Genomic DNA, 17,193 nt, shown 5'->3' on the forward strand with positions numbered 1-17,193 from the left:
AAGAGTTCCTCACAGACAGGAACTTTTATTCCAATCACCTCTCAAAATAGGTCTCCAAACGGGGACCCTGAAGAGAAGGCTATGCGGGGGGACGGGCCGCTACCTGGCTCAGGGCTTCCCTGTGGTTCCTTCACGGTCTGCAGACGCTACCCGGAGCCTTTCCCGAAAGCACTGACTCAGTGTCTCGGTGCGCGCCCGAGGTGTGACAAGCCCGGCCTGGCTCAGAAAGGGGGCAGGAGCCTCGTGAGAATCTTCCATGAGCATCTTCTGAGGGGATTCCTGTCCCATCTTCTCTGTGTGAACGCCAGTGTGGACAGATGAGGATAGATGATGGAGCCCATGCCACACGGGAGGGGGTGATGGGGACCATGCGTGGCCCCTGCCTGGGACTTCCCTCCCCACACACCCCTCAGCATTAACATCTCCACAGAGGGGAGAGGGTTATAGCACAACTTGGTGTGGGGGGCGCCGGGTACTCTCAAGAGCCCCCACTGTCCAGATGCTGGTCTTGCCTTTTGTAAAAGGACATCAGTGCCCCACTGTGCCGCTGACGCCTGGTGAGAACTCTCAAAAGGAAGCTTCCCTTACGGGAACAGGGATTTCCTGAGAGCCCAGCGATGGACAGAGGGCAGGAGACCCGCTAGGTGCACCCAGAGGCTCAAAAGGAACAGTGGATGTGCAGTGTGTAGTTTTATTTGTTTTTATTTCCATAACACAAGAGAGGAAGCGAAGGGCCAGGGCCGGAGGCATCCCCTGCATGGGTTCGAAGGCTTTCAACCGTCCCGGGTTTGTTTTGAAGGCAATTTTGGGGCCGCGCCCAAGGAAACTCTGCAGGCTGTCAGTCCTGGCGTGAACAGCTTAAAATAAAAATCTCCCGTCTGGTCGCTGCTCAGAGAGGCTCCAAGAAATGCAAAACAAACCCGCCTGGAAAATGCTGCCCTGAGAACCAGAGTTGAAAGATGCCTTCAACACAGACTCTTCCAGGAATCCAGCCAGCTTTGGGACGGCCGTTTCACAAAACCAAAAACACCAAGTAACATTTCCAACCGGAGAATTGCCGGTTTTAGCAAGAAAAAGGGGCTTCACCTAAAAGGGAGGGTCGCAAAACACAAAGGGGGTTTCCCCTGGCTCCCGCCTCTTCCTTTCTGAGCAGATCCGTCTGAGACTGTGGAGCAGTATCGCCACCCTGGCAGGAGGGGGCGCAGCAACCCGGTCTGGGTGGGCGCTCACTGTTTGCCCGCCTGTCTGCCAGGCTTCTTCTCTGGCTGGCCTCTGCCTGTGCCCGGGATCCCACCTCGGCCCCGGCCACCAAACACACCTAGAAGACAGAGAGAGGGGGCTGCAGCAGAGCCAGGTGGGTGGGACCTTCGACAGGATCCCAGCGCCCTGAAACTCTAGGCCAGGTCACCTAAGTCCCCAGCCTCAGCTTCCTCATGTGTGAAGTAGGGACTGAGGGTGCTCTGGATCTCCTCCGTGGGGCAGAGCATCTGAGGAAGGCAGGAACTCCAGGGCATCCTCATTATGGGACTAGACCCAGCCCCCAGGGATGCAGGGGGGGACTAGGCGACAGAGGACACTAAGTAACATTGGGGACTGGGGCAGGCTTCCTAAAGGACAAAGCCAGAAGGGCTTCCTGGAGGAGGAGGAGGTAGGAGAGGTGTGGAGCAGAGACCAGGGCAGTAGGCCAGGCTGGGGGCTTCCTGGGGGGGGCCTCCCATGCTCCAGGACCACCCACAGCCCCTCATCTACCTGCCAGGAGGAAAACAGAAAGAGGGATTTCTGTGTATCCAGCCCCAGGGATGGGGAAGGGGAGGGGACTCCCCAGCAGGCCTGAGGCCACAGAGATAGACCATGAGGACAAATGACATTTTCCATGAAGCCCCTAAGGTGAGAGCACGTGGCCACTGGGGAGGTGATGGGGGGGTCCCAGGAGATGAGGGCCCCAGGGACTGAGTGGATGCTACAGCGGCGCCTACAGTAATCCTGAGCAGGCTGCACGCAGGGCACGCCTGTCCCCACACCCTCTGTGTGCCCAGCACCTCTTCACGCCACCCCCACCACAGGCCAGGCCTGGACGCAGCAGGCTGGGCAGGCCGGGACCCAACATTGATCCCTCCCTCTCCGTCTCCCTCGGGGACCCCAGCTCTGTGAGTCCTGTCTAGGGAGCCGTTTCAGAGAACTTTCTAGCTGGACGAACGCTTGAGGAAATCAAAGCTGGAGCTTCAAACAGCAGGAGAGGCAAGGCCAGCAAGAGGAGCTGGCCCTGCGGCCCATGTGCTGGGTGCCAGGGGCCAGAGGCCAGCGCTGCAGGCAGCATAGCTCAGGCCCTCCACAGAGCCCGCTCAGAGGCTCAGCCGTGGGCCAGGGAGGTCTGGGGACAGGAGGACTGACCCCAACAGGAACCGGAATCACCGTGTACTCTGCAGACCTGAACCCCGTGAAGGTGGGGTCAGGAGTCCAGATTCAGAGGATCTAAGAGGTCAGGGCTCTCACCAGCCAGGGGCCACCAGGCCCTGTGGGGACAGAGACCAGAGGCCAACGCTGGCCTGGGCCACCAACCTCCCCTCTCACCAGGCAGGACCAGCTGTGCCAGGGTGCACGGCCTGGTGGGGGTTACTGCGAGGCTGCTATCTGCACCCCGTGGCCCCGTGGCTTCCTGCAGAGCAGCCAGAGAAAACCCCCTCCTTCCCTAGGTAGGACCCGAACCACTCTCTCAACAACCTTGACCCCAAGTACTGGGAAGGAGCCAGGCCTGGGACCCCAGAGGCCCCACCCACCCTGAGATCCCCAAAGCTCCCTGCCTGGAGTACTATCCCTGCCCCTCCCTCGGGCTCACTCCTGACCACCTCGTGAGCCTGCACTCAGAATTGGCGCCTGGGGCCTTCCGGGGGCAGCCATGCCGTGCTGCAAGCCCCCAGGCTGGCACCTGAGCCCAGCACACACGCAGTACCCACGGATGGAAGAAGCAAAGCCCAGGTCCCCCCAAGAACACAGAGCTGGGGACAGAGAGGTGAGGAGGGGCAGGGGCTACAGATGGCCCCTGGGCCTAACAAATGGAATTTTATGCCAATTCATCATCTCTGGTGGGGGCAGGCGACCTTGGCTCTGGATGGAGCCACGGCAGGGAAAGGGCCCCACACCAGGTCCCAAGTGGAGTTGCCAGCGGCCTGGACAGATGGGCACCACCAGACCCTCTCAGAGGGGAAACTGAGGCTTAGGGAGGTGACTTGATGTGCCCTGAGGACCGCCAGGAGGTGCAGTGAGAGGAGGGCTGAGTCCCAGGTCTCAGGGCTCCTCTGCCTGGGCCTCGGCTCATGGCCAAGGACCAGGAGGGGGGCCCGGGAGAGTCGGGAGGCTCCGAGGCAGCGCTTGCGAGGGCACCAGCCAAGAAGGCCAACCCCAAGAAGGAGGGATGCCGCATGTGGCTATCTTCCCACCCCAGGTACATCCACTGGAGAGGGGAGACCCACCTCGGCCAGCGCCGCCCATGCCGCGGCCTTTCTGCTGCTTCTGCTGCTGCAGGCCCCCGCGGCCGCGGCCCTTGGCCACCACCTCCTCCTTGACCATGTCGATGATCTCGTCGGGAATGCGCAGGTACTTGATGGTGCTGCCGCGGATGTAGCACTCGGGCATCCGCCAGAACTTGTCCCCATCCTGCGGGGAAGGGGAGCAGGTTACTAACTTATCACCAGGCCGTCTGGCCCAGCCCTGGGAGCGGGGTCTCAGATCTGCGGGAGGCCCTGCAGATCCCACCCAGCTTGCACCCTGTACCACCCCTGCAAGCTGCACAGTCTCAGTCCCGGGACATACATGGCAAGGGGTCCACCCTGCAGGCAGGATCTCTCCTGACCCCAGGCAATCCTTCACCCAGGAGCAAGGGTGGGTGCGGTAGGCGCAGCCCCCGCTGTGCACGCACAAGGAAGATTGGCTCCTATCCTCTGTCCGTGGGCCTGGCTCAGGAGTGGCTGACTGGGGCTCCCTCCAGCCTGGGATGGGGCTCTCTCTGGTTGGGGTTCTTCACCTGCAGCCCGAAGCCCAGAGCGGGTGGGGGCCTCCCTGTGCACCAGACACAGCTGAAGCCCAGCTACTCCTCCTCCTGCCCCAGCCCCACCTCACTTCTGGAAGCCTCTCTATGTGCCCTGACTCATTCATTCATCCAAGTATCTCCTGACTGGGCCTGAACTGGGTGCAGGGACATGCGAGCAAGCTACAGGCCTAGTGTGGTGGGTGAAGAGGGGTGGGGAATGGGGGGACTTGGGTCCTGCCAGGGTGGCTCAAGGGCGGCTCCCAGCAATGCCAGTTTTAGGAGAGCTAACCGAGACTGGAGAAATGGGGGTCTTGCAAAGTCACAGACTCATGCTGCAATGCCTCCGAGGCCCCCACTGGGACAGATCGAGGGATTAGCAGGGGCCAGGGCCATTCCTACCGTATCAGTTTCCCAGCCCCGCCCCACCGCCCAGGTTCCTGGACAGACCCACGCACGACGCCTGGATGGCCTTTGCCCCCGATGCCCTTTAAAGTCAGATCACAGTATCTTCCAGCTTGGAACCCACCCAGGGCCCCCTCTGGCCTGGGGGCAAGGTCTAAGAACCTCAGCAGGGCTCTCTAGGGCCTGAGATCCTGCCCCGCCCTGGCGGTCCTCTCCCAGCCCAACGACACTCCCTCCAGATGGAACTTTCTGTTTCCAGAACACATGCCATGGGCTTACCCCCAGAACTTTGCACGCGGTTTTCCCACTTCTCATCTGGCTAACTTTGGCCCCCAAAAGGCCTTACCTGCCCGAATCCCCAAGTCCTCCTGTCAGATACTCTCCTCCACACCTGGATGGGTGTGGCCTGGCCTAGCACTGGGCGGGGAGGAACAGCCCCTTTGGGTGCTCACTCTCCCAGGAACCCCTCAAGGGCTCGTGGGGCAGACACACTATGGTTCTGTGGGGGATCAGGGCCTGGGCAGGTGGCTTGGCGCCCAGCTCTCCCAGGCAGGGCCCAGAGGCTTCCTCGTGCAAGAACCTGGGCAGGGCCTGAGCTCACTGCAGTGAGGCCCCTGCCTCCTGCCCACAGCGCTCCAGAGGTCTCTCAGCCCGGGGTCTCTGTATCCTGCGGCCTGCCTCTGAGGGAGGGAGGGCCCCACTTAGATGGGGACGATGTGAGTTCCCATCGCCTCTCCTCCCAGCCACATGTAACGGCAGCATCACCGCCCGGCCACAGAGGCAGGTTGCTCAGGGAAAGCCACCCGTCCACTCGAAGCTGGAGGCAGAGGCCAAACCAACCCCTGGAGACCACGCAGCCTCTGAATTAACAGGCTTCTCATATCTAGGACCTGGAGGTGTCCACAAGACCACACATGCTCACGCACGCAACACACCTGGTGATTCCAATGCCGGAAGTGGACAGAGCCCCGCTGGCCGCAGATGGGAAGCACGCGGTTCTGCACCAAGGCACCATCCGACAGAGCCAGACTGGACCCACCCACACGCCCTCCAACAAGCTATGGCACGAAACCCAGCAAGTAGCTCCTAGAGCTTCTAGCGCTGCTGCACAGCAGCCTCACCACCTGTCCCCACCCCGCTCAGCCCTGTGCTGATGAGAGGCCCAGTCCCAGGTGGGGGTGGCGGTCAGGGCAAGATACGGCCACTTCAGGAAGAAGCGCCTCCCCCCTTGAGCCCTGTTGTCCTGTCAAGGTGACCCCAGGCAGGCACTCCAAGCTCCCCAGCAGTTTCCTCCCTATACCATGGGGGGGCTGTCACCCACAGGGAGACAAGATAGATGGGGTCAGGGAAGGTTGGTGGGAGGAGTCCAAGGGAGCCCCTGCCTTCAGCACCATCCCTGACCTCCTCCTCAGTGCTCTGTGGGTCATCCCAGGGGCAGGGAAGGCCCGTGACGTCAGGGGAACCATCTTCCAGCCCCGGCCGACCCAGCAGCGTTCCTAGCCAGGCACTTCCCGGTCTTGGGCTCTGGCTGGTGGCTCCTGGCCCACCAGGCCCTGGCGCTGCTCCTGCCCACTGTGACCTGGGCATCCCGGACATCCCAGGGCCACATTACCATGGCCCGCAGAGTCCAGGTAACATCCAGGCTGGACTAAAGGCAGCAGAGTCCGGGAGTCTCGGGCCTCCCCTGGAGGGGGCTGCCCCAACCTGAGCCACAGGGAGTCCCCAGGCCTAGGTCCTTCCAGGTCAGGGGTGGCACCAACAGACACACAGCAGGAAAGTCTCCCACAGGGTCAAAGTCCAGGGCACACTGGGGGACTTGGTGGCATAGCCCACCCTGCCTTGTCCCTCCCGACTGACCCCTGGCAGGACGAGCAGTCCTAGGCGGCCTCCCTCACTGACTCCTCCCATGAGGCCCAGGGAGGGAGGGAGGGAGGAGGCTGAGTGTGCACCCCCTGCATCCCACCCCCGTTGGTGGGCACAGCACCCACCCTGGACGTGCAGATGACTTCTCGCAGGTTAATGTTCATCCAGTTGTCGCAGCTCACCAGGTGTCCATTGTACGTCTCCCCATTTTTCAGCTCCACCAACTAGAAGAGAGACAGGCCAGAGGTTGGCTGTAGCCCTGGAGCCCTGCGCCATGGGCCCCCCGGGAGGTGTAGCTCTGCCCTGAGACGGACCACCACCTCCGGGCCTCAGCCCACAGCTCCCAGACCCCTAAATGGCCTTCCTTACAGGCGACAGGCTCTGCCTCCGCTATACACTTTGCTGGCGGTTAGACAGTCTATCATGATGCCAACCTTTGTGCAATTAAAAAATGATACTGGGCCGGGCACGGTGGCTCACGCCTGTAATCCCAGCACTTTGGGAGGCCGAGGCAGGCAGATCATGAGGTCAAAAGATTGAGACCATCCTGACCAACATGGTGAAACCCCATCTCTACTAAAAATGTAAAAATTAGCTGGGCATGGTGGTGTGCGCCTGTAGTCCCAGCTGCTTGGGAGCCTGAGGCAGGAGAACTGTTTGAACCCAGGAGGCGGAGGTTGCAGTGAGTTGAGATAGGTGGAGGTTGCAGTGAGCTGAGATCGCACCACTGCACTCCAGCCTAAGCAACAGAGTGCCACTTGGTCTTAAAAAAAGAAAAAACTAAGAAACACAGAAATGTTTAAAGGAATAAGTGAGACAATGGTGATGGTGGCCACTGATCCACGGTGGCTGGGGGCCAGGTGGGCACAGTTGGGCTGGTCCTGGCAGGCACCCCCACAACACCAGATATTTGGGCTTCGGTGTTCCACAAATGCTGTTTTTTACTGCAATAATTACTCATCTATTTTGGTATGTTTTGAAAACAAAGATAAGTAGCACATCATTCTGAAGATATGCTGCTGTTAGGAAAAGACTGAGATTTTTTGGTGTCTTTTATGAGACAGGGTCTTGCTCTGTTGCCCAGGCTGGAGTGCAGTGTCGTGATCATGGCTCACTGCAGCCTCAACCTCCTGGGCTCAAGGCATCCTCCCACCTCAGTTTCCCTAGTAGCTGAGACTATAAGCGCACACTACCACACGTGGTTAATTTCCTTTCCTTTTGTAGAAGTGGGGTCTCACTGTTGCCCAGACTGGTCCCAAACTCCTGGGCTCAAGTGATCCTCCTGTCTTGGCCTCCCGGAGTGCTGGGATTATAGGCATTAGCCACCGCACTCAGTCCAAGGCTGAGTTTTTCTTTTGAGATGAAGTCTCTCTGTTGTTGCTCAGACTGGAGTGCAATGGTGTGATCTCAGCTCACCGCGACTTCTGCCTCCCAGGTTCAAGTGATTCTCCTGCCTCAACCTCCCAAGTAGCTGGGATTACAGGCGCCTGCCATCACACCCAGCTAATTTTTTAGTAGAGAAGGGAAGCTCCACCTCCCGGGTTCATGCCATTCTCCTGCCTCTGCCTTCCAAGTAGCTGGGACTACAGGTGCCCGCCATCACGCCCGGCTAATTTTTTTGTATTTTTAGTAGAGACGGGGTTTCACCATGTTAGCCAGGATGGTCTCAATCTCCTGATCTCATGATCTGCCCGCCTTGGCCTCCCAAAGTGCTGGGATTACAGGCATGAGCCACCACACCCAGCCAATATTATCATTTTTGGAGACAGGGTCTCATTGTCACCCAGCGACCTGCAACCTCAAACGCCTCAGGCTCAGGTGATCCTCCTGCCTTAGGCTCCCAGCTAACTGGAACCACAGGTGCACGCCACTACACCCAGCTAATTTTTACATTTTATGGAGAGACGTGGTTTCTCCATGTTGCCCAGGCTGGTCTCCGAACTCCTGGGCTCAAGCCATCCTCTAGCCTCAGCCTCCCAAAGTGCTGGAATTATAGGCCTGAGCCACCACGCCCAACCTGAAGTTCTTTTTATTTTTTTAAGTGACAGGGTCTTGCTATATTGCCCAGGTTGGGTTTGAACTCCAGGGCTCAAGTGATCCTTCCACCTCATTAATTTTCTTTTTCTTTTTTTAGAGACAAGTTCTCACTCTGTCGCTCAGACTAGAACGCAGTGGTATGATCATAGCTCACTGCAGCCTCAAACTCCTGGGATCAGTCAATTCTCTTGCCTCAGTCTCCTGAATAGCTGTGACTATAGGCACACACCACCTCATCTGGCTAAATTTTAAGTTTTTCTTCTTGCCCAGGCTGATCTTGAACTCTGAGCTCAAGCGACCCTCCTGTCTCGGCCTCCCAAAGTGCTGGGATTACAGGCGCGAGCCACTGCAACTGGCCCATTAAATTTTTAATAAGTATGTATTTATTACTCTTACAAGCAGCAAAAATGACAGGAGTGTGGACACTCCTGGGGAGGGAGAAGAGAGCGAGCTGCCATTCTGGTGGCCAGGCAGGCCAGGAAGCCGTCTGCTCAGCCACCGCCCCTGTGCTGAGGCTGGCACCCTCTCAAACAGGCTGTCCCAGACCACTGAGTACTCACCATGGGGTGATTCTGAGCCGTCTTCAGCAGTGACAAGGGAAGCTGAAAGGCAAATAAAGCCACATGATTTGTCTGTTTGACCAGCGCCTGGGAGCTCTGGTCTTGAGTCTCACCCACGACTCGTAGACGGTGCGGTGCGGTTGAGGGGGCACAGGAGTGCGTGTCAATCACCCCCCTGCCGGAAATGCCATTTCCTCACTCTGCCCAGCCCCGGAACACACACCTGCCTCTCAGATTAGGAAGAAAAGCCTCACACACCCTCCCTACTCCCGTAGGTGGCCACCACCTGCTCTTGGTGCTGAACACTCTGGTCAAATTTTTTTTTTTTTTTTTTTGAGACGGAGTCTCACTCTGTCACCCAGGCTGGAGTGCAGTGGCATGATCACGGCTCACTGCAACCTCCACCTCCCGTGTTCAAGCCTCACAAGCAGCTTGCCTCAGCCTCTCAGCCTCCCAAGCAGCTGGGGACAACAGGCATGCATCACCACACCCAGAAAATTTTTGTATTTTTAGTAGAGGCGGGGTTTCACCATGTTGGCCAGGCTAGTCTCAAACTCCAGACCTCAGGTGATCCACCCGCCTCGGCTTCCCAAAGTGCTGGGATTACAGGCATGAGCCACCGTGCCTACCCTAATGCTTGTATTTTAAGCTCAAACTGGTATCTCTGAGATGCATCCATGTTGATGAGGTTACTCTGAGTATGGAGCTGAGGACACTACAGCTTGGAAACCGAGGAACTTGCCCAGTACTATGGAGCTAGGAGGAGACAGAGCTGGCCTGGTCCTGTCTGTCTGAAGCAAGCACAAGCCCATGCCTTGCAGGGCAGCCCCAACTGGCCCAAGACTGACACCGCCAGCTCCCACTGCAGGGGTCAATCCCATCAGAGAAGGCCACATCTGAGCTGGTTTTATTTTTACTTTTTTAGATGAAGTCTTGCTCTAAAAATACAAAACTTTGCTGGGCATGGTGGCGCGCATCTGTAGTCCCAGCTACTTGGGTGCTGAGGCAGGAGGATTGCTTGAGCCTGGGAAGCAAGCCTGTCACCCAGGCTGGAGTGCAGTGGTGTGATCTTGGCTCACTGCAACTTCCACCTCCTGGGTTCAAGTGATCCTCCCGCCTCAGCCTCCCAAGTAGCTGGGATTATAGGGGTGCGCCACCATGCCCAGCTAATTTTTGTATTTTTAGTAGAGACGGGGTTTCTCCATGTTGGCCAAGCTGGTCTTGAACTCCTGACCTCAAATGATCTGCTTGCCTGGTCCTCCCAAAGGGCTGGAGTAACAGCATGAGCCATCACCCCCCGCCTGAACTGGGTTTTTTTTTTTTTTTTTTTTGAGACAGAGTCTCGCTCTGTTGCCCAGGTGGAGTGCAGTGGCACGATCTCGGCTCACTGCAAGCTCTGCCTCCTGGGTTCATGCCATTCTTCTGCCTCAGCCTCCCGAGTAGCTGGGACTTACAGGCGCCCGCCACCACACCCGGCTTTTTTTTTTTTTTTGTATTTTTAGTAGAGACAGGGTTTCACCATGTTAGCCAGGATGGTCTCAATCTCCTGACCTCGTGATCCGCCTGCCTTGGCCTCTCAAAGTGCTGGGATTACAGGCGTGAGCCACCGCGCCTGGCCCTGAACTGGGTTTTCAAAGACAGGAAGTCACCAGGTAAGGTGAACTTTCAAGGTTTTTTTTTTTGGTGGCGACAGGGTTTTACTATATTACCCAAGCTGGTTTTGAACTCTTGGCCTCAGGGAATCCTCCCAGCTCAAGCTCTCAAGTAGCTGGAATTATAGGTATGCACCACCACGCCTGGTTTCAAGATGTTTTTTTCCATCATTACTGAATTTCTTTATTATGTCAAGTACGTAGTATTTCTATTACTGGGGGGAAAATCAACTTTCATTTTGGAAACAGAAAACTCAACCCGTACACTGGGAGCTGCCTCGGGTGACGCAGGGCTGTGCCTGGGTGCGGGGTCCTATAACATGCCCGTTCTAGTACTGCCATGAGGAAGGCCCGAGCACCAAGGGGCCCTGATAACGAGACAGTGCCTCACGGGACAGAGGCTTCACCTAGCCCTGTCCTGGTGACTGGAATTCCAGGTGGCCCTGACCCCAGATGCCTTTGCTGGGAGTCCTGCCCTGGCCACCACCCTAATCCACAGGGTGGCTGCTTTTCCAGGGGGTGTGAACTTGAAGGCCTCTTCCCGTGGAGGCCGGAAATGGCCCTCGACCCTGGCGGGGTGGCTCCTCCATGAAAGGAAGGGGTTGGGGAGGGAATCCTACATCCCACAGCCCCTTCCTGAGAAGAGCTGCCCAGGGGAGGTCGGTGCCAGCAGGAAGCCAGGCCCAAGCCCACTTCCTGCACCGGCTTCCTGGAAGAGCCAGATAAGGGGGAAGAAGGGGCCATGTGGCCCTGGGGCAGCTGCTTGGAGAGGCAGGGGAGGAGGGCTGCGGGCGGCTGGGTGTGCGTCTGACTGGGTGCCACCAGCCACAGAGAAAACACATGAGCCACAGACTGGCACACGGGTCCCATGCCCAGGTCGCCCTTTACTGTGAAGAAGCCGTGGGTTTTCCTCAGCAAGCCTGTTTTCTTTCTCTAGTCCGTAACAGGAACGGGACCTCGGACCTCCTCCTGGATCACCAGGGAAGGGGCAAAGGTCAGGCTAGCCCTTAAAGGCCCACCTCTCATTCTGCAGAAGACGCGCTAGCGCCCACAGCAGAAGTGACCTGCCCAGGGACATCCAGCAAGGCCCTGGCAAAGCTGCCCAGAGGCAGATGCCCTACTGTCAGCAGGTGGCCTGTAGTCACACCTTCCATGCCAGTGGCAGACCCTCTCCGGCCACCACCTGGTCTCAGCGACCAATAGCACAGCCTGGGAGGACCCACGGCCTCCTAGCCTGTCACCTGCAGTCCCATCCAAAAATCAGCAGAAAGAACATCTGAGAAACAAAGAGAGCTGGTGGGATAGCCACGGCGGCTCTCACCTATAATCTCGGCACTTTGGGAGGCTGAGGCGGGCAGATCACCTGAGGTCAGGAGTTCCAGACCAGCCTGGCCAACATGGCAAAACCCCATCTCTACTAAAATACAAAAATTAGCTGGGCGTGGTGGCAGGCGCCTGTAATCCCAGCTACTCAGGAGGCTGAGGCAGGAGAATGGCTTGAAACCGGAGGCAGAGGTTGCAGTGAGCCAAGATTACGCCACTGCACTCCAGCCTGGGCAACAGAGCGAGACTGTCTCAAAAAAAAAAAAACAAAAACAAAAGAAAGACTGGCTAGGAGCTGTGGCTCATGCCTGTAATCCCAGCACTTTGGGAGGCCGAGGTGGGTGGATCACGAGGTCAGGAGTTCGAGACCAGCCTGGCCAATATGGCGAAACCCCATCTCTACTAAAAATACAAAAATTAGCCAAGCATGGTGGTGCACACCTGTAGTCCCAGCTACTTGGGAGGCTGAGGCAGAAGAATCGCTTGAACCCAGGAGGCAGAGGCTGCAGTGAGCTGAGATCGTGCCACTGCACTCCGGCCTGGGTGACAGTGACACTTTGTCTCAAAAAAAAAAAAAAAAAAAAAAAAAAAACCCAAATAGGGTTGGTGCAGACCCACTCACAACGCTCCCCAGGCCGGCTATAGAGTCAAGGCAGAGAGGCTCTGCCACACTGGCCGCCACACCCATTCCTGCCACCTGACCTTTGCTTCTGCTATTGCCTCTGCCTGGGGTGACCTTCCCCAGACCTTCCCGTGGCTGCTGAAACGTCACCTCCTTTGGCCAGGCCCTCTTAATGGCCACCCTCTGCCTCATGGGTGTTTGTTTCCATCATAGGATGCAGCCAGTCTTTAATTACCTTGTTTATTACCTGTGTCCCTCGCTAGACTGGAACACTCAAAGTGGGTGTGGACTTTGTCCACGGCCAAGCACAAGGCCAGGCACATGAGAGGGACTCGGTAAATATTTGCTGAATAAATACACGAGAAAAATGCACACACCACCCAGGGCGGCATGCAGGGAAGGCAGAACACTCGCCCCACCCCACAGGTAGGGAAGGAGTGGCTGCAGGACAGGGAGCTGCCTGACTCCCAGGCCCTCCAAGGCTGCAATGGCCTGGGGCTGTGACCATATATCTTGATTTCTCCTACATTCTCATCTCCAAAGTCTGTTGGAGAAAGAGGTCAGAGGAAGGGGTGGATCCTCAAAATCTTAAGATACATCAAAGTGCCAGGTGAGGCCGGGCACAGTGGCTAGCGCCTGTAATCACAGCACTTTGGGAGGCTGAGGTGGGAGGATCGCTTGAGCCCAGGAGTATGAGACCAGCTTGGGCAACACAGCAAGATTTTGTCTCTACAAAAAATGTAAAAATTAGCCAGGTTTAGTGACGCATGCCTGTGGTTCCAGCTACTTGGGAGGCTGAGGTGAGGTGCGAGGATCACTTGGGCCGGTGAGGTTGAGGCTGCAGTGATTGTGCCACTGCACTCCAGCCTGGATGACAGAGTGAGAGCTCAGCTCCAAAAAACAAAAAAAGTGCAGAGTGCAGTGGCTCACGCCTGTAATCACAGCCACTTTGAGAGGCCAAGGTGGGTGGATCACCTGAGGTCAGGGGTTCAAGACTAGCCTGGCCAACATGGTGAAACCCAATCTCTACTGAAAATACAAAAATTATCCAGGTGTGGTGGTGCGTGCCTGTAATCCCAGCTACTTGGGAGGTTGAGGTAGGAGAATCGCTCTCTCTGAGAGGTGGAGGTTGCAGTGAACTGAGACTGCACCACTGCACTTCAGCCTGGGCGACAAAACAAGACTCTGTCTCAAAAAAATAAATAAAATGAAATAGAAAAAGAAAAAAGTGCCAAGTGTGATGGGAGAGGCCCCACCCTGGTTTAGGGAAGGTCACAAGAAAATTCAGAAAAGAGAATTCGTTTCTCTGGGCTTTCTTGGAGCATCTGGAATCTGGTTCTCAGGTCTAGATCCACAAGGACCTAAACCCAGTGCCTCCTAATTCAGGAAGCTGTCCAGGACTGCCCATCCCGGCTGCTAACCTAGGCCACTCCTTCTGGCCCTGCCCTGACGACAGGGAACTGGAAGTGTGTATCCTGTGATGCCTTGTCCATTCCCGGCCACTCCTCCAGGAAACAGCTGGACAGCCAGGACCCTGGATGTTCAGAAGGTGGGAAGGGGCTGAATGAATGAGTTCATACTTTGCCCACACACCGTTCTACACACTGGGAATCTGGTCAGAAGAAAAACGAAGATCCTGCTTCCACAAAACTTAACACAGGGATGGATCCTTCCAGCTCTGCCCAGTCTTACATGCCAACTCTGCCCTCTAAGTACACGGCAGAGAGGGACAGGCTCTCTGAATCCTTGCACTTGAAATCGCCTTTGCAAAAATCGTTAACTGAGGAAATTATGACAGTGAAAAGAGATCAGACCTAACCGACTCCATCGTGCTTCTAACCCTTACGCCGTTCTTGCTTATTCCTGGGCCTAGGCCGAACTAACGTTGGGAAGGGATTTAGTTTATAGTTTGACTCTGGAACAAAACTGGTAATAGCCCTTTCCCGAAAAGACCCTCTTCTTGCCTGGGGACCAGTCTGTCTTTGTAGGACTAACAAATAAGCTACAACATTAGAAATTACCATTTAGGGGTCATACAGCCTCTGGCTGCAAGAGTCTGAACCTCCCCAAATTGCTCCTTGGGATAACATCACTATTATAAAATCTAAGATCAGTGCTTGAGATATTTTGCAGACCCTGTACTTGACGGATCAGCTGACACTACCCAGACCAGTAATCTGGCTCAACCAGTCCTGCGATCCCACCCAGCAACAGAAGACAGCAAGAAAACCTCACTTCAACACCCCTGTCAATGACTCCATCTCCAACCTCAGGAAGCTCCAACCAATCAGCACTCCCCACTTCCTGAGCCCCCACCCGCCAAATTATCTTTAAAAACTCAGATCCCCTAATGCTCAGGGGAGACTGATTTGAGCAATAATGAAACTCCGGTCTCCTGCACAGCTGGCTCTGTGTGAAATACTCTTTCTCCATTGCAATTCTCCTGTCTTGATAAATCGGCTTTGTCTAGGAACCAGGCAAGGTGAACCCGTTGGGTGGTTACACACCGACCAGCCGGATTTAGGGAGTTCTTACTAATCCACAGTTCTGATGCAGCCACCCCTGGGGGACGGACCCTCCTGGTTACTGAATCTCCCACTGTCTCACAGAGTTTGGAAGTCACATCCCCAACAAGGGCCTTGGTTTCTCATTGAAAAAAGAAGGGCCAGATGCTGATGCGCCAGGAAACCCCCAGCTCTGAATTCCTCTTCCGATCTGCACACTGGGGGACACGGGCACTTTCTAGCCTAGATCCAGAACTTCCAGAATCATAAACAATGTGGCCCTGCAGAGACCTGGGCCGCAATTTTTCCTTCTTTGTAATGGGAGAATGTACTTTGTCCACCCCTGGCTCAAGACGCCCCCTTCCGCTGGAATGACATGCTATGTGACCCAAGGAGAAACACCACACCCCAGCACCAGGCCTGCTTTTCAGCCAGAAAACAAGAGGCCTAGGAGGCTGTGCTGCTAGCATCTTGCAAACTCTGAAATTCCTAAAACTAAGTTTCACAACTCAGACTGGCCCCCTACTTCCCAGCACTCTAGTTTTCAATCAGGGAAGTCAGACTGGGCCCGAAGCGTAAGGGACCCCTTCCCAGCCCAAAAACTCTCTGCTGCATCTGGCGGATCCCCACCCTTTTTTTACTTCAGTTTCCCCCCCTGCAAACTGGGAAAACTAACTAAGGGGAGGCCACTGTACTGTGGATACAAGTCCGTGCAACCCTAAAGCCCAGACACGAACGTGGTTGAGCCACCTGCAGTCTCCAGCCTCAGTTTCCCAGCCTCGTGCCGGGGGGCGGGACTCGAGGCTCGGACCTTACATTCGCCCCGCGCCAACCCAGCCCACAGCGCCCGCCCGCAGGGCTCCCCCGACTGCTGTTCCCGCCTCCCGGTGAGACCCCGCCGTTGCCCTGCCCTCACCATGGTGCCGGCGGGGACCGGGCTCGCCGGCCACTTCCGCCGCCGCCGCTGCACACGCTCCCGGCGGTCGTCGCCGCGCCGCGCGCCACTAAGCTGAAAGAAAGTGGCAGAGACGCAAGCCAGTCAGCACCGGGCTCGAAGGGCTGTCAACCAATCCACGCGGAGCAGGGCGGGGCCCGCTGGGCGAAAGGGGCGGGGCGGGCCGTGTTACCGCCGGAGGCAAGAGGAAGAGAGCCGTAAAGTGCCGCGGCTTGTAATACAAAAGGGGGCGGAGCAACGCGCGCCGGCGCGGGGTGCATTGTGGGGAAACGCGTGCGCAGGTGAAACCTTTGTCGGTCTCCTGGGCTCCACGCTGTGGGCAAAGCCAGTTAATGCCTTTCGTTCGCAGTCGAGAGAGAAATCGAGGCTTCGTGGTGATTGGGACGTGCCTGATGTTGCCCTTCGGACTCCTAGTTTTCTGATTCTGTAATTATCCAGGGAACATCATTTAGTAGGTTGGAATCCTGACCACGACCCTCGGGGCCTCAGTTTGCTCCCTGTAAATAGTAGTGTCTACTCCAAAACGTTGCTTACTATAAGGATGAAATGAATGAAACTATGTAAAAGCACTTAAAACAGCGTCTAGCACACATTAAGTACTTATTACCTACTCTGTGCCTGCTTCTGCTCACAGAAATGAACAAAACACAAAATTCGTGGCCCTCAGGGAGGCAGACAGTAAACAAAGTAAATAGGCGAATGCTATTAATTTCCTGGGGCCTGCTGTAACAAATGCCCACACACTGCGAGTTTTAAAACAACAGAACGTGATTTTCTCACAATTCAGGAGACCAGAATAATGAAATGAGGTTATCAGCAGGGTTGGCTCCCTCTGGAGGCTCTGAGGACAATCTGTGTGTCCTCTGCCTTCTCCTGGGTTCCGGTGGCTGCTGGGAATCCTTGGAGTTCTTGGCTTGTTGATGCAGCCTTCCGCGTTCTGCCTTTGTCGTCACTTGGCCTTCTCTGTGTGTCTCTGAGTCTCAAATGTATTTCTCTTTTTTTTTTTTTTTTTTTGTAGTAGAGACAGGGTCTCCCTATGTTGTCCAGGCTGGTCTCGAACTCCTGGGGTCAAGCAATCCTCCCTCCTCTGCCTCCCAAATGCTGGGATTACCGGCATGAGCCATCAAGCCCAGCCGCTCCTTTTTCTTATAAGGACACTCCTTTCTCTTATTAAGTCCACCATAAATTTCAGGATAATGTCATCTCAAGATCTTTAATTACATCTGCGAAGACCCTATTCTTTTTTTT

The 17,193-nt window shown here is 56.2% G+C and overlaps 1 protein-coding gene across 2 annotated transcripts; it reads right to left on the reverse strand.

The window, feature by feature from the left end:
* Positions 1–684: 684 nt before the first annotated feature.
* Positions 685–16,832, reverse strand: LSM4 (LSM4 homolog, U6 small nuclear RNA and mRNA degradation associated). Of its 2 annotated transcripts, XM_063658474.1 has the most exons (6): positions 16,726–16,832; positions 15,907–16,369; positions 8,890–8,931; positions 6,418–6,516; positions 3,471–3,654; positions 685–1,318 (listed from the first exon to the last, which is right to left on the reverse strand). In XM_063658474.1, exons 2-6 carry the CDS (start codon positions 15,907–15,909, stop codon positions 1,227–1,229), a joined length of 420 nt encoding a protein of 139 aa, XP_063514544.1. In that variant the 5' UTR covers positions 15,910–16,369; positions 16,726–16,832; the 3' UTR covers positions 685–1,226. The 2 variants fall into 2 exon arrangements, with proteins under 2 accessions (XP_063514544.1, XP_063514543.1); XM_063658473.1 differs by lacking the exon at positions 16,726–16,832 and having other exon boundaries at positions 685–3,654; positions 15,907–16,100.
* Between the last annotated feature and the right edge of the window lie 361 nt (positions 16,833–17,193).

This window comes from Pongo pygmaeus, chromosome 20 (assembly GCF_028885625.2).
Source record: "Pongo pygmaeus isolate AG05252 chromosome 20, NHGRI_mPonPyg2-v2.0_pri, whole genome shotgun sequence".
In the NCBI taxonomy this organism is placed as follows: Eukaryota; Metazoa; Chordata; class Mammalia; order Primates; family Hominidae; genus Pongo; species Pongo pygmaeus.